The sequence below is a fragment of the Macrotis lagotis genome, chromosome 3 (assembly GCF_037893015.1).
Source record: "Macrotis lagotis isolate mMagLag1 chromosome 3, bilby.v1.9.chrom.fasta, whole genome shotgun sequence".
Classification (NCBI taxonomy): Eukaryota; Metazoa; Chordata; class Mammalia; order Peramelemorphia; family Peramelidae; genus Macrotis; species Macrotis lagotis.
The window spans coordinates 269197559-269214208 of NC_133660.1; the positions used below are offsets into that span (position 1 = coordinate 269197559).

Below are 16650 nucleotides of genomic sequence, written 5' to 3' on the forward strand. Positions count from 1 at the left end.
CTGGAAAGTTTCAGGGGCTCTGTATGACCCAAGGATTGTCTGGCTCACAGAATGGGCATCTGGAGGTATCACTTGGCCTCTGGATGGTCCCCAGATGAAATCTCTTCTCTGTGAAGAAGCTGAGTTTGTTATCTAAACCGGGGTCCTTTTGGGCCCTCCCACTTACTTCCTACCAATTGTGTTCTGCAGACATGGGGAGTCCTGTGACGGTCCCTGTTTCCTACACCAAGTGATCTCATCTCACACGCCCAACACCCCTTCTATTCCCTACCTGATCTGTCTCCCTAAAGAAGAGTCTTTCTGGAGATCTAAGTGTCCTGCCCCAGAGTTGGCATCTACAAGAGATCCCCCAACAACAGCAGCTTAGATGAGTCAAAATAAGTGTTAGATTTAGGTCTGAGAACCAGAGTTTGAATCCCAACTCAGCCACTGGGGTAAGTGTCCTTTCTTAAAGGAGGGGTTTGGAATAGACATCCTCTCAGGTGGCTCCTGGTTCTGATGAAGCCGTGACTCAGTTCTGTGGCCTCATTCCTCGCTCGGTCATCAGCCTGCTGGGTGACCTTGGCCAAGTCAATTCGCTTTCACAAGCTTCAGTTCTTTCATCTATAAAACACAAATAAAACCTGCCCTAGCGACCTCTCATAGCATTATTGTGAAGATCAAATAGATTAATAGTTATGACAGCGCCATCAAAAATAATAGTAATTATTAACACATTTGTAATCCCTAAGAGTTTACAAAATGCTCATTTGATCCTCACACCAACCCAGGGAGGCAGGTGTTACTATTATGCCCTTTTTGTAGATGAGGAAACTGAGACTTAGCTCAAGGTAACACAGTGGATAGAGTCTTGAGCCTGGAGTCAGGAAGACCTGAGTTCAATTCTAGTCTCAGGCATTGAATCTGTTGGTCTTAACTTTCTCAACTGTAGACTGAGACCACCACCACCCTGCTCCCCTGCAGCTATGATCCTGTAACCATTCTTACTCATGAGCAGGGGGGGAGAGAATATAATGATCTCTTGCCTCAGGTCTGGGACTAGAACAGGTCTTTGGGTCCCAATGTAGATCTATCTGGACTGCTGTAGGTTGGGGTGATTGTGGACTAGTGTTGGACTTAGGGTCGAGAACATTGCCTCCTCTCTTAGATCTTTAAGAGACTGTCGACTTTTGGCAATTCAAATGACCTTTTTTGGCCTCAGTTTTCTCATCTGTAAAAAAGAAAGGATATCAAAGTGTGGGGTCCCAATGTAGATCTATCTGCTTGATTCTCAAGGAAGGAATGGGGACTAGTGTTGGACTTAGGGTCAAGAAAACTGCCTCCTCTCTTAGATTTTTAATAGATTGTTAACCTTTGGCAAATCAAATGACCTTTTTTGGCCTCAGTTTTATCATCTGTAAAAAGAAAGGATTTCAAAGTTTGCTTCCCAGCTCTAAAATCCTATGAACTGTTAAATGAATCGTTATAAATGAGGTCCTCAGAGGTCAGCAAGGGGAAGAAACTGCCTTTCTTGTTATTGTAGCTAGTATTATCCAGAAGACTGGATTGAGAGCTGATCTCAAAATATGGGGTTCAGAGCCCCTAGGTAACTCTCTGGGACCATTTGTCACAGTTGGTAATTTGCCATAGTGGAAGCCCTTTCCTCATTGGGAGTTCTCTGCCCCTGAAGTCACAAGCCTGCATACCCCCTCTAAAAAAGTGGGTTAGTGATTTTTGGTGTTTAATATCATATATATATATGTATATATATATATATATATATATATAAAATTTTGGTATTTAATCTTTATATCTACATGTATACAGGCAATCTCAGAGATATTGTGAGTTTTGTCCCAGATCACAGCATTAAAGCAAATATTTCAATAAAACAAGTCATGAATTCTTTTCTCAGTGCATATAAAAGTTATGTTTGCTCTGTGTATGTTAGTATTATATAAAAAAATCCAATGTAGATATGTCTTAATTAAAAAAAATTCTTGCTAAAAATTGCTAATCTGAGCCTTAGGCAAGTTTTGATCTTTTTTTTACTGGTAGAAGTCTTGGTGTTGTTGGCTGCTGACTGATCGGTGGTGGCTGCTGTAGGTTGGGGTGATTGTGGTAATTTCTTAAAACAAGACAAAATGAAGTATGTTCCGCCCATTGACTCTCTCACTTGAGGCCTTTGTAGGGTATTTAACTGGCCTAATTTCAGTATTCTTGTGACTCTGGGAATAGGGAGGCCCTTGGAGAAGAAAGCTTGGGAATAGATGGTTAGTGGATCTGTTCATATCTGGCCACTGGATCCAGATGGCTCTGGAGGAGAAAGTGAGGCTGGTGCCATAGAACAGCATCTCCTTGCTCAAATCCAATTCAGATCTTGCCATGGCATCACCTTCCTGAGTCATGGTCTTCTTCAAGAATGAAGGGCAAAACATTAAAACAGACACAAAATTAATTAATTAATTAATCAGTCAATCAATTAATTAAGTTCTGTGTCTTATATAGTTGTGATTCATGACACTCCCAAACAATTATAATAGCAATATCAAAGATCACTGACCACAAATCAACATCCCAGATTTAATGATGAAAAAGTTTGAAATATTGGAAGAATTACCAAAATGTGCCTTGTTGTTTGTTCTTTGTTTTCAAAGAGGACCATGACTTCAGGGAGGTGATGTCATGACATGCACATGAATTGGATTGGGGGGGGGCTGTGCGAGTCACCAGCCTCACTTTCTCCTCTAGAGTCATCTGGGTCCAGTGTCAGATATGGACCAGGAGGACTTGAGTTGACCCTAGGAGACTTTTTAAAGTTAGGACTTTCCCAGATCCATTCAGTGATTAGGCTAGTTAAAAAAAAAAATTCTTATTAAATAATTTTGCTATATCTCATGCTATATGTTTCTTCCTTAAGGATATGATTTCTCTCTCCTCACATCCAATTTAGATCAATGCATACTATTGGAATGATGATGTAAAGACTAACAAACTGCCTTCTGTGGGGGGTGGGGGAAGGAAGCAAGATTGGGGCAAAATTGTAAATCTCAAAATAAATAAAACCTTTCTAAAATTTAAAAAAAAGAAAAATATCAAAGAATGACCTTTTTAGTCTAAGCAAAAAAAGAAAGAAAAGAAAAGGAAAAAATCAGTCTGGGAGGGGAATACTTTCAAGGTTTCTGGTCAAAATAGAAACAATTGCTATTCATATTCAACTGTGATACCGAGACCTTGTTAACAGTTAACAGTTGGGAAAATGGCAGATTTAGACTTGCTTGATGCAGGGTCACTACAAATCTTTACTTTGAAAAAATTGCAATATCTACAAAGTACAATAAAACAAAGCACAATAAAATAATCTATGCTTATATATGTAGGCATATTTAGGTATATATATTTTTTGAAGTTTGATATATACATGCATATTATGGACATCTGTGTATTATATATAATATTTATATAATACACACACACACACACAGGCATAAATATGTGTGTATATCATCGGTCTAGTCCCTATCCTTTTCCAGGAGTTCGGTTCCCCTAACTCATCTAACTCATCCTAATTTTGTTCTAGCTCTTGGGAGGCATGATTCTCGGGTTTGGAATATGGATTCTGGCCGACAGAAGCAGCTTCATCTCTGTTCTGCGTAAGTTTTTCACTTGGCTTGTCCCACTGGGGTTGGTTGGGTTAAGGGGGAGGCCTCGAGAGCAAGAGAGACATCTGAGACCACTTCTCATCATAGGTCAGTCTCTTTACTCCAGGAAGTAAGTCTCTGATGCCACTCCAGGGAGGAAAGGATGGAGGCTGGAGGTTCTTGTTGGTCCAGGTCATTTCCTTGGGTTTTGATGTGTGTGGTCTATTATTATGAATGCTTTGACTCCTCACTGACCCCTGGAGGCATATCGAGCACTGGATATGTGCCAAAGACATAGGTGAAGGGTGTTTGCTTCTTTTTGGTAGAGATAGCCCAGCCCTTTTGACACAATATTTAGTTTGGGCTGAGAGGGGTCTAGTTGAAAGAACCCTGAGTATGAAGTCCAGTCCTCCCTCTGACACTTAATACCTTAGACAAATCTTTTAGCCTATTTGGGTCTCATTTTCTGCATCTGTAAAATGATGAATTGGGCAAGGTGACCTCTTAGTTGCCTTCCACTCTATGAGTCAAAAGATCTGGGTTCAAATCCTATCTCTGTCTCTTGCAGTTGTAGTACCTTTGCCAGGACACACTTCTCTTTTGCCTCAGACAAGTCCCCAGGATGTATCTATTAAATCATAGATTTCAAAAAAGTTTCTCTAAGAAGAAATCACTGATTCTTTTCATATTTGAATAATATAGCCAGCGCTTGAAACACTGAGATAGGCAGTTTCTCACTTTGAATTCTGGCCTGCCATGGGACCTTAGGAAAGGCACCTTTCTGTGCCTCAGTTTCTCTCCGAATATAATGCTTTCTACTTTCCATGTCCCCAGGAATGTCTTGTGGGTCAGGGAGATATAAAACAATATTCATTGTTTTATCCATTAATAGTCATTGTCTACTGTGTATTTACTGTGATGAATCTGTGCCATAGTTCATGGGTAGAGGTATGGTAGTTTCTTGATTTTGGGGGGGAGTATAGATCTGATTTCACTCCCAATGTAGAAATGCTCTCCATTGTGGCAGATAGAAAACTCATCTGTAATCAATCAAGTAATCAAGACCTGCTTAGGACATTGTCCCTGTACAGACACTGAGCCTCCAAAGTTATATGATATGCACATGACCGCAGAGATAAAAATTGAACCTGGGTCTTCCTGCCTCCAAGGCGTGTCCTCTCTGAGTGCTGCAGTAGGATACCTCTCAGCATCAGTATCTCTAAAAGTTCTGCGTTCTTTTTTTAAACATTCTATTTTTATTGATATCTTTTGTACTTCCAATCTCTTAGATTTCCCCTTGGCTTCCTTCTCCTCTCCCCTCCTCTACCAAAGAGTCATCTCTTAGAACAAAGAAGGTCTGAGTTTTTAAGAAAGTCATTGAGCTCAGGGTACTTTTAAAAACAATTATTTGAAAGAGCAGAGTGACATTTTAGGAGAAAAAGCACTGGACTGGAAGACTGCCTTGCCTCTGACACTAACTTATTGCTTCCTTCTCTCCACTGATGGGGCTACCATCTTTTCTGTAACCAACACCTGAGACACTGGAGTCATCTTTGGCTCTTTCCTCTTCCTCACTGTCTATATGTGATCCATTCTCTACGCTGTCAGCTTTCCCCCATGAAATCCATCTTTTCTCCATTTGCCATGTGCAACAATATTGTTCTTGTTTGACATTCATCATTTCTATATTAGCCTTCTAACTGCTTTCCTTGTACATAACTACCACAGTCTTTTCCAGTTAGACAGCTGAGTTACTCCTCTAGTCAAAAACCTTCTGGGGCTCCCAATTGCCTATAGCAGGGGTGGTGGGGAACCCTTTTCCTACCAAGGGCCATTTGGATATTTATAACATCATTTGCCTGCTCTAATTGGTCAAACATTTAATTAATTCACCCTTGAAAATCTTCTAGAGTTATTGAATTTTAAATACACCTGCAATTGCTGTGGCAGGGCCAGACCAAATGACCCTTGGCCTGGAGGTTCCCTATCTTTGGCCATTGGGCTAAAATCTGGAATGCTCAGTTTTGGTATAATCTGTCTCCAGTCTCTGGTTCCAATCTTAAGTCACATAGACTCCCCTCATTGCCCTCTATATTTCAGACAAATTGAACTGCTGGCTGTTCATAGATCTTGTTCTGCCATCCCTGCCTCTGTGAAGGCTTTCCACCACACCTTTCTTATTGAATACACATTCCTCTTCCTGAATGCATCCAATGAGGACTTCTCTAGGCGGCTCATCCCACTTTTGGACAGCTCTCATTGTTAGCATGTTTTTCTTGACACGGATCCCAAATGTTCCTCAGCCTCAAGCATCTCCTTTTTGTCTGTAATTCAGCCCTCTGAAGATAAATGAGACAGATTTCATCGCTGTTCAGTAGGATTATTATTCAAGTATTTGAATTGCCTCTATGACCTCCTCTCCCCTTCTGTAGGCTGAACATCCCAAGTCCCTTCCACTGTTCTTCATAGGGTAGAGATGACAGGTTAGGGATAATGGCTAGGACTGAAAGAGACCTTGGAAGGCAGTTTTCCAATCCTCCCATGAAGAAAATAAGACCCAGGAAAGTTCAATGACTTTCCAAGGCCAAAGGGTATTTCATGTGTCAGAGACAAGTCCCCTGGTTCTAGAATCAGTGTCCTTCCCAAGGAACCATGACCCTGAGGCCCATTTTTGTCTACATGTAGGTGGGGCTCAGATAATGCAAGTTAATCCATTTCTTTCACGGTTCTGGTTCCAAGCCTCTACCCTGGAGCCCACTCCCTCTCCCCAGGCAGCGGAGAGTTGGGTTTCTCACTTCTTTCCCTCCTCCCCAAGCAGCTGCAAGACAGGTTCAGGCCAGGGAAGATCTAGCAGCTGTGCTTTTGCATAAAGTGGAACCTCCACTGAGCCAGGGGTGGGGAGTAGCTCACACCTGTTGCCGCATCTCCTCCGAAAGAGGGGGCAAGGAAACCAGGGCCATCCTGTGCCAGCTGCCTCCAATGCTCCCCTGGGAGGAGGTTGGCCCCATTCTGGTCAGGCCCAAGCTTCTCAATGGTTAGCTTTCTTCTTCCTTCCGGGGGGTTGGAAGGGGTGGAGATTTCCTGCCTCAACCTCGGATCCCTCTCACCCAGCTGCGCCCTATCTCCTCCCAACCCTCTGGTAACCTGAGCCCTTTGCAAGGGACTCTCCTGCTGGGGCCTGGTAGGGTGGAAGGGGGCAGGGGAGGAAGGAGAATACAACACTCCCTGGTCTTGGCCCCTTGCCTGGACTTCCCAGGCACCAGGCCAGCAGAGCAAGGTCCAACGAGCCCTCCCATGTTCCTGTCTTGACTCTCACGTTCCTATGGTCTGTAGACCTGAGATAATGCCTTGTTGGGGGCCTGGGGTGTTTCTCTCAGTGCTCTTTCTATCCCCTGCCTTTCCAGGCTTATTAAACTTCATTCTCCAACACCTTTGATCCAGTGACCCTGGCCTCCTGGCGGTTCCAGGAACAAGTCTCTCCATCCCTGGGCTCTGGGCATCTCCCTCAGGCTGTTCCCCCCTTTCCTGGGAAGTTCTCCCTTTTCTCTTTTGATTCCTGTTCTTCCTGGCTTTCTTCTACCGCAATCCCTCCTTCTTCAGCAGGGGCTGGGAACCTCCAGCTTGTAGCCATAGAAGGCCCCCAGAATCACTGGTTCTGCCAAGGTGACCACAGATGGGACTAGGAGCTTTTTAGGGTTAGGATTTTTAAGTTGATCATTTTGAACGGCCTGTGAATAATGTTATAAATATCCAAATGACCCTTGGCAGGAAAAAAAAAAAGATTCTCCAACCCCTTTCTACTAGAAGCCTTCCCTAACCACTCAATCCCAGTGTTTTCTTTCTTTTCTATTTCCTATTTGTCCCATGTATATAGCTTGCTTTATGCATATTTGTTTGCAATTTGCTTTCCCTATTAGATTGAAGATAGGGACTATCTGAGCACATAGGCATTTTTTTTTAAATTAGAGTGTTAAATTCTGGCTTCTGACTCAGTAGATCAAAATTCCAAATCCAGGCTCATCTGATTACCAGCTATATGACCCTGAGTAACTCATTTAGAATCTTAAACTATCAGATTTCGAAGATAACGCTGAAGACATCTAACAATGATAAGCACTAACTTTTATATTTATTTACATTAAAGCTAACACTTTAAGGTTTGTAAAACATATGTTTTCCATTTAATCCTCACAACCACCCTGAGGGATAGGGGCCATTTTTATAGCCATTTTACAGAAAAGGAAACTGAAGCAAACAGAGGTTAAATGACTTGTCCAGGGTCAGACAGCTAGGAAGTGTTCAAGGCCACATTGAACACAGATCTTCCTAATTCTTTTTTTTTATGAGGCAACAGGGGGGGGGGGGGGCGGTGTTAAGTGATTTGCCCAGCAAGTGGCAAGTGTCTGAGGCTGGATTTGAACTCAGGTCCACCTCCTGACTCCAGAGTCCATGCTCTAACCATTGTGCCACCTCACTGCCCCAGTCTTCCTAATTCTGAACTCAGTCCTCTATCCTCTGAGGCAGCTAGTTGCCTCAGCTTAAACCTATTCCTTAATGAGGAGCCTTGTATACTACATCTCCATAAATGGACTTTGTTTGAACAGCACCTATGATGGAGGAATCTATCTTTAAAGAAGTTTGACCCACTTGTAGAAATACTTATTGGAAGTCCTTCCATGACTTGGGGCTCGGGTATCTCCCATTATCTCACTGCAGAATGGATAAGGCCATTCATTCCACTGTACTGCCCCTGCACCCTCCAAGGACTCAGGGGCCTTGCTGCCTTCCCTGCGGCTGCATTCCCCTCTGAATGATCTCTCTCTTACTTAAGAACATGAGCTATGTGAGAGCAGGGATTGTCTCATGCTTCTCTTGGAATCCCCAGTACTATATATAATGCATGGGCTAAGCTTTTCTGTTCTGTTTTTATATTACACCATAGTCTTCCCCTCCATTGCTCTGCTTCTGCCCTGTGGGGTTGAGTAGAATAGCCCAGCTCTGCTTCTATAGGTCAGATCTTCAGAGGTTTGTGTGTGTGTGTGTGTGTTTGTGTGTTTGTGTGTGTTTGTGGGGGGGGGTGAGTTCAGAATCATGTCCTCCAGGAGAAAATGGTCCAGCTCCTTGAAATGATGCTCACATGCTTCTAATGTCCAGAACTGACCTCCAGGTGGGACAAATGACAAAGACATTGCTCAAGTATTGCCATCTCCCTCATCCTGGACCACCACGATTCTCTTAATGAGGTCTATTGATTTAACTGTCATTCAATTTGAGCTCTCGGCCAGCACTTAGAAGGCCGCAACTCTACGGAAGGCACCTGGGGGAAATGAAATAGCCCTGAGTTTCCCAGGAATTTTCTTTCTCCTGGAAGGAGGGGGCCAAGCTCAGCTTGACAACTGATCAGGTTCTGAGTGAAGGATCACCCTGATGGTTTGGAAGAGCCTGCACTCGGATGGGTGAAGTCCCTTGCAGGTGATTATCAATAACAGAGCCAGAATCTGAAACCAAGTCTTCTAATCTCAAATCCAGAACTCTTTCAGGTCAGCAAATTTGCTGAATGTTAGAGAGGAAAGAAATATGAAAAGACAGTCCCAGTCCTTCGGGAGTATGCATTGGAATGAAGTAGACTACATGGAAACCATCTAGCCAATCCAAGATAGATGAAGAATTCAGGAAAGATAGTCTGAAGGGGTAAGACACTGGCCACGAGGGCACCCAGGAAGGCCTCGAGGAGTAGGCAGAAGATGAACTGAATCTTGAAGAGAGAAGAGAAACTTAAGGAGGGGAGCATTCAAAGTATTGGGTTGACCAGTGCAGGGGGGGAGGGAATAAGAATTTATAATATCTACTTCCAGCCAGTGTGCTGAGTGCTTTGCAAATATTATTTCATTGATTTTCACAATAAACCGGGTGCTATTATTATCTTCATTTTGCAGTTGGGAACCTGAGACAGACAGAGGTTAGGCGACTTAGTCAGGATCCACAACCCATGGAAGGAGGTGCTAATATTATTGCTATTATCTTCATTCTGCTGGCGGGGAAACTCAGGCAGGCAGCTCTTAGATGACTTACCCAGGGTCAACAAGCCCTTGGAGGTGCTATTATTGTTATTATTATCCTCATTTTGTAAGTGAGGAAACTGAGGCAGCAGATTGGATGACTTACTCAGAGTCCACAACCTTATCTCCATTTTCCAGTTGAGGAAACTGAGACAGGCAGACGTTAAGTGACTCACCCAGGGTTAACAACCCTTGGAAGGAGGGGCTATTATTATTATTCTCATTTTGCAGTTGGGGAAACTGAGGCAGACAGGGGTTAGGTGACTTACCCAGGGTCCACAACCTTATCTCATTTTATAAGTAAGGAAACTGAGACAGGAAGAAATTAGATGATTTATCTTGTCCAAGTGACTTCCCTCATTGGAGTCAGAAGGTTCTTCCCATCCTTTGGAATGGATGGAGGACTAGGAGAGGGGGAAGACCAGAGGAAAGGAGACCAACAAGAGGTCAGTGCAGTTATCTAGGTGAGGGGCTCTGGGTCCCAGCCCATGCTTTCCTCCCCCCTGGAACTTCTGGGAATTATTCTTTGGTGGGTTTACAGGATTCTGAGCATGTGTAGTGGGCAAGATCAATGAGTCTTTCATGGCCAGTGAGCCCTGGCCCTTACCAGAATACGGTAGCTGGGATTTCTTCTTTTCTTTTTTAAAAAAAATATTTTTTAAAATAGAATCTCTTGGTATTTGTTATTTTCTGCATCATTTGATTTCTCCCATGCATCACTCTCCTTTCCAGAGAGCTATCCTTTAAAATAATATGGCATATTCAAGGGGAAGTAATTGATTCTGACAAGATCCCATCTGCTGAAAAATGGAAGTGACCAATTTGTGTCTATTTTGTGTAGACATTTCCTCTCCTGGTTTGCCTCCCCCTTTCCTGAACTGGTCATTTGGGGTGAAAAAGCCCTGTCATCTTCATTAAGTGATATCACTAAAGTCTTTCATCTGGTCCTTGAACCTGCTCATCAACCCTTCACCTGGGGCAAATGATTTAAGGCATTAAAGACTCTTCTTCCATAGCTTACAAATAGGGAAACTGAGGCAGGCACATCTCCTAAGTTTTCTGTCTCCTCCCAGTCTCTTCAATCTCTTTCATCTGATGATTCTTGCATCTCAAACAAGTACTTACCTCATGGATCTTCCTGGGAGCTAGGTGGGTGGCAGAGAGGCAGTTTGTCATCCTCAGCTAAACAGCCCAGCCTGGGGCCGAGTTGATGAGTGGGGAGGGAGTTACCCTTTGTGGTCACTAATGGAGACTGGCCTCATTCTGGACTGGGGGAACTTAGTGATGGCATCATTTGCCCCAAGGGTGTCTTGTGACTACCCCAGCATTCCTGATGCAATTGGCCAAGAGATGTTCTCTCCCTCACTTAGCATCATTTGCCAAGTCCTGTTGATTTTATCTCTAAACCAACTCTCAAACTCATCCCCCTTCTCTATTCCCATTGGAATCATCCAAGTACAAGTCCATCACCAATTACAAAGGCAATTTTTCACCTTTTCCTCCCTCTTTTTTAGAAGCAATTAAGTTTCATAGTAGATAGAACACTGGATCTGGAGTAGGGAAGACCTGAATTTAAATCTGACCTCAAACATTTACTAGTTATGTGACCTGGACAAGTAACTTCACCTCTGTCTGCCTCAGTTTCCTCATCTGTATAATCCAGGATGATTGTGAATATCAAATGAGATAACATTTGTATGGCTTTTTACAAACTTTAAAGTACTCTATAGATGCTAGCAATTATGATCATTATATACAGATCTAATACTCCAAATCCTCATGGTTCCCTACTGTTTTAGAATAGAGTTCAAACTTTGCTGCCTGATATTCAACCATTTGATGTGCCACCCTATCTTTCCAATCCTAACTCATATTAATTTCTCCTGTCTGATCCAGTTAAATTGGTCAACTCTCTGCCTGTGGAAGATGCACTTCCTTCTCCATCCTTGATCTCTTGGCTCATGTTAGTCTCCATGCCCTCTCTCCATCCCTTCCTACCTCAACCCATTCCAACTTAGATGTCAGCTTCTATAGAAAGCTTCCCCTGACTCCACCCCACCCCCCAAATCCAGGAATGACCTTCCCTTCTGACCTCACAAATTTCCTTGTTTTAAATATTTCTGAAGTTTTTAATCATGTAATAAAGTGTTGGCATTTTATTTTCTTGAGTGGAAAAAGCTGAAGACTTTCATCAAAAAACTTGGGTTCAAGTCCTGCCTCTATCATTTACTAACTTTGTGATATCAATTGTAAAATGATGAAGTTGGACTTAGTTAAGGGATCCCTTCCTGCTTTAAAACTATGATCCTAAGGTCCTATGAGGGTAACCACCAAGACTTCTTTTCTAGTGATCAGCACAGTATTCTACCCATAGTACATGCTAAATACACTTGTTTTGGTGTTGTTCCATCAGGAAATCACTTTATATATAGATAAGCATTTATTATGTGCTTACTGTGTACCAGGACCTGGAGGTTATGGAGAAATCTGGAGCTAAGGAAGGCAAAAACCAATCCCTGTCCTCAAAGAGCTTACAGTCTAATGGGGGAAACAACATGTAAAGAAATCAACACACACAAGCTACATGAAGAGTATGAAAGCATGGAGAAAGCCCTCCTGAAGAAGATGGAATTTGAGCTGAATCTTCAAGGAAGTCAGGGGAACTTGAGAGGTGGAAATGGAGGAGAGAAAGCATTCTTGGCATAGGGGACTGTCATTGATGTTTGATAGGCAGGAGATAAAAGTTAACAAGTGTAAAAACCCATAAAATAGCCAGAGAATGCCCTTTCCCAAGTAATTAATTAAAATAATTGATTGTGATGGAAAAGCTTCAGAGCTATCTTTTAAAGAAAGAAATGAAACATAAATGCTGTCCAGTGGTAGAATGGTTTGCCTTCCACAATGGTTGATTCTTCTTGTCTGGAAGTCTTCAATAAGAGCCTGGTTCACTACTTATTTGGGATGATGTGGATAATATCCTTGAGTGGGATGGCCTAGATCCTACAGGATGTCCTTCTTTGCTCTCAGATTCTATGTTACTGACTCCCCATCTCAGGGTCCTTTCCTCTGTAGAGCTGTCCATTTTCATTATTTAACCCATATCTTCCATGCAGATAGATAACTATGTGGTAACTCAGTGTCTTAATTTGCTAGACCACGGAAAAATTGAAGCACTTGGCTGGTGTCACTTAGGGTGGCTCAGAGGTGAGAATTGAACCCAGATCTTCCTGACCCTTGAGGCCTGCTTTTGATCCACTAGGCCAGTCTGCCTTTCATTGTTTTCATAGGATCCTGGAATTTCAGAATTTGAAGGGTCCTGCCTCTTTATGAAGTTAGGAGACCTAGATTCAGCTACCATCATTGTTATTGTATTCTTGGGCAAGTTGCTTTGATTGATAGTCATTCATTCTCTAATCACCTATTAAGTTCCTACCATGTGCCGTGTTTCAAAAACCAAGCATGATAACATCCATGTAGGGGCCATGTTGGCCATGAAGAGAACTCATTCTACGAGTGAAAGCATATGGTTTTTCAGGTGGGTTTCTCCTTTGGTTTCCATTTCTTGACTCTGGAGTAACTTGAAGGTTAGGGCTGAACTAAGGAAGAAATGATCATACCCTCTTCTTCTTTCCCCAGAGACCTCAAGCAACTTGAAGATTGCATCGTATGTCTTCATTGGGGTTGGGGCCATGACCATGCTTGTGAGCTTCCTGGGTTGTATTGGTGCAGTCAATGAGATTCAATGCCTCTTGGGGATGGTGAGTGATTTCAAGCCAAGATGTCAATCTTGTCTTTCTCCTTTGTCTTCTACCACATCCCAACCTGGAGGGCCTAGATGCTGATATTTGCAGAACTAGTCTTTGTCCATTGTCCTGTGCTTACCGCCATGGGAGAGATTCCTTGTGAATTTAGGTTGACTTGTCTCATGAGACCTAGTATAATGCCCTACACACAATGATCATATCGATAGCATGGCAAGGCCAGACCTGTCATTGTGAACTTAACTTGTCTTAGCCTCAGTTTCTTCACCTATAAAGTGAAGAAGAACAATTAGGTGGGTTTTTCAGTTCCTTCTAGTCCTAGATCTTCATAGATGCCATAGACCATGACTTTACATGTGCTTACTGGGGTGCTCTTTGTGGATCCCCCACTCCTCATAGTCATTACTTTACCTTTCCAGTACTTTGCTGTCCTCCTTCTGATTCTTGTGGCTCAGGTGACAGCTGGAATCCTTGTCTACATCCATGCAGATGAGGTAAGTACTATCCTGTTGCCTAGAAAGATGGACCAGAATGAGGGTGAGCAGATACAGCCCGTGACCAAACCAACAATGGCCCCTTTGCTTCCGTTTCCTCTGGGGAAGAATTTTGAGTTGGCTATGCTAATCTAAACAAAATTTGGTCTCAGGATCCCTTTAAACTCTTTAAATATCGAACCTTGTTTGATCCAGGATCACCATCTTGGTGACATCCATGACTTCTCACATTCTATCCTTCATTCCATGTATCATAGTCTTCTGGCTTGGACTTGGGATTTGCACCTTCCTAACATATCTCATGTGCATTGCCTATTCCTACAGCTGTACCCCTATCTTAGAGACTAGTAACAGCCTTCAGGTTAGTCTTTCCCTACTTCAATCCACTTTCCATTCAACTATCCAAGTGTTAAACTAAAACTGAGCTCTGAACACTGTCTGCCCTCTCCCATTTAAACTACTATTTCCTATAGGGTAGAGGATATAAAATTCTCTTTTAGAACCCTTCATAAACTTTGCCCCTTCCTACCTTTCCAGGCTACATACATTTTACTCCTGCCACATACTCTGTGACCCAATGACAATAACCTCCTCACATACAACACTTTCCTTCTAGACTCCATACATTTCCCCTGGCTGTTCCTTGTAACTCAAATCCCTTCTCATCCTCACTGCTTAGTTCCACTGACTTCCTTCAATTCAACCCACCCCAACCCCCCCACAAGAAACCTTTCTTGATCTTCTTGAGAGTTGGTCCCTTTCCTCAGAGATTGCCTCCCATTTGTCCTGAGTATATCTTATATGTGACTTTTTGTTCCCTATTAGAATGTGAGTTCTTTGAAGGCAGGAGCTGAGTGTTTTTTTTTGGGGGGGGGGGGTTGGTTTGGTTTGGTTTGTTTTGTATTGTTTTGTAACCTGTGACTAATTAATGCTCTTTGTTAATGAATTGCTATCTGCCAGTTCCCATGTTATCTTCTGGAACAATCCAGACTAAAATAGAGAAGGAAAGAAGGTCATCTGTGTCTTACTTCCCAAACTGTTCCTGCAATTGCCTTTGTTGACATTGTCTAATCACCCCAGGAAAAGGGCTGAGCATGAGAACTGCATCTTCCAGGAGGAGAAGGTGCAAGAAGGTGTTGGCTGACCGCAGGTCACCTAACCCCCAGCTTAAACTAGGCTCTGGTCCAGCCTCTAAATCCCCTAGAGTCTCTTTCCATTCCTTTCCTGCATATCCATATCCATCTCTTCTCCATGCAGTGGAAAATAGGAGGAGTCTCTGGGAATGGGGTCAGGAAATTTGGTGGTCAGAAAGAATCTGAGCTGAAGCAAAGCCCAGTAAAGCAAAATCCTTGAAAAGGATAGGAAAGGGGAAGCTAGGTGGCACAGTGGATAAAGCACTAGCCCTGGAGTCAGGAGTACCTGGGTTCAAATCCGGTCTCAGACTTAATAATTACCTAGCTGTGTCTTGGGCAAGCCACTTAACCCTGGTTGCCTTGCAAAAACCTTAAAAAAAAAAAAGGATAGGAAGATGCTCTCAGCCTGGCCTCTATTAGCCTCTGCCAGAGTTTAGACACACTACTGGAAGGCAGAGAGAGCCCAGAGCTTGGGAGGTCAAGGGAAGGGTAGGTGGAGGGAGAAATGGTGGCCTTCTTTCTATAATTCTATTCTTCCTTATTAGAGTAACTTTTTCTGACTTTACAAGAAGACAAAACAGCATGGCATAATGAAAAAAACCAAAACCAAAACCAAAAAACCCTGCAAAATACTGAGCCTGAAATCAGGAGACCTAGACTTGAATTTGTCCTTGGTCACCAATTCCCTCCCTCCTTGGCCCCTCATCTGTAAAACAAATGGATTGGATTAGATGACCTCTGAAGTACCTTCCCACTCTAACTTTATGATTTTATGACTTAGAAGAGCCAATTTAATCCCTCTCTGCCTCAGTTTCCCCATCTGTAAAATGAGAAGTTTGTATTTACCACCTGGGTGACTTGGAGAAAGTTATTTTATCTCCCTCAGGACTCAGTTTCCCCATGTGTAGAATGCAGGCAATGGTCTATGGATGGCCTCTGAGATCGTTTCCAATTCTGAATCTCTGATTCCAAGAGCTTAAGACCTTCCTCTCCCTCCTGGACTTACTTGCATCAAAGAGAACTGGACAACCTGCTCAGTGGGGGTGGCACTTTCCAATTCACTTTCTCAACCCTTCCCAAATCAAAACACAAAAAGCCCTACTTAACATACATGCATCATAATACCACAGGTGGTGAAACGAGTTTTTTCTAATACAAAGCAACCCTCTGTGAGAGGATCTTTCTCACACCTATGGGGAATCGCAGTGGAAAGTCTGTCACCTCTCTCTCCCCTCAAGTTTCTGCATCTGTACTGTCCCCGGGGGTGGAGGGGGCGTGGAGGGGGCAGCAATGAGAGTGAGCAAAAGGAAGAAGTAGGATCCTTTCTGTTCCCCTTTGGGGTGAGAGTAGGAAACTGCGGCTGAGATCCGAGATAATAATATCTCCATTTCTGATGCAGCTCTAAGAGGCTGAATGCATGGATCTTATTCATATCTTTTACAGCTAGGGGGACTAAGGCTCAGGGTAACTTCCCATTGGCCCATTGCTAGGAGGTATCATAGGCAAGATTTGAACTTGGGTCTCTTGATTCCAAACTCAGAGCCCTTTCCTTTATGTTTATGAATGTGGCTTTAATAGCTGGC

The 16650-nt window shown here is 43.0% G+C and overlaps 1 protein-coding gene across 1 annotated transcript in view; it reads left to right on the plus strand.

The window, feature by feature from the left end:
- CD82 (CD82 molecule) overlaps window positions 1-16650 on the plus strand; it is a 76372-nt gene that overhangs the window by 47052 nt on the left and 12670 nt on the right. Inside the window, exons 4-6 of the mRNA XM_074230512.1 lie at window positions 3560-3632; window positions 13316-13437; window positions 13860-13934. Coding sequence (XP_074086613.1) covers window positions 3560-3632; window positions 13316-13437; window positions 13860-13934 — 270 coding nt within the window. The remainder of the gene's footprint in view (window positions 1-3559; window positions 3633-13315; window positions 13438-13859; window positions 13935-16650) is intronic.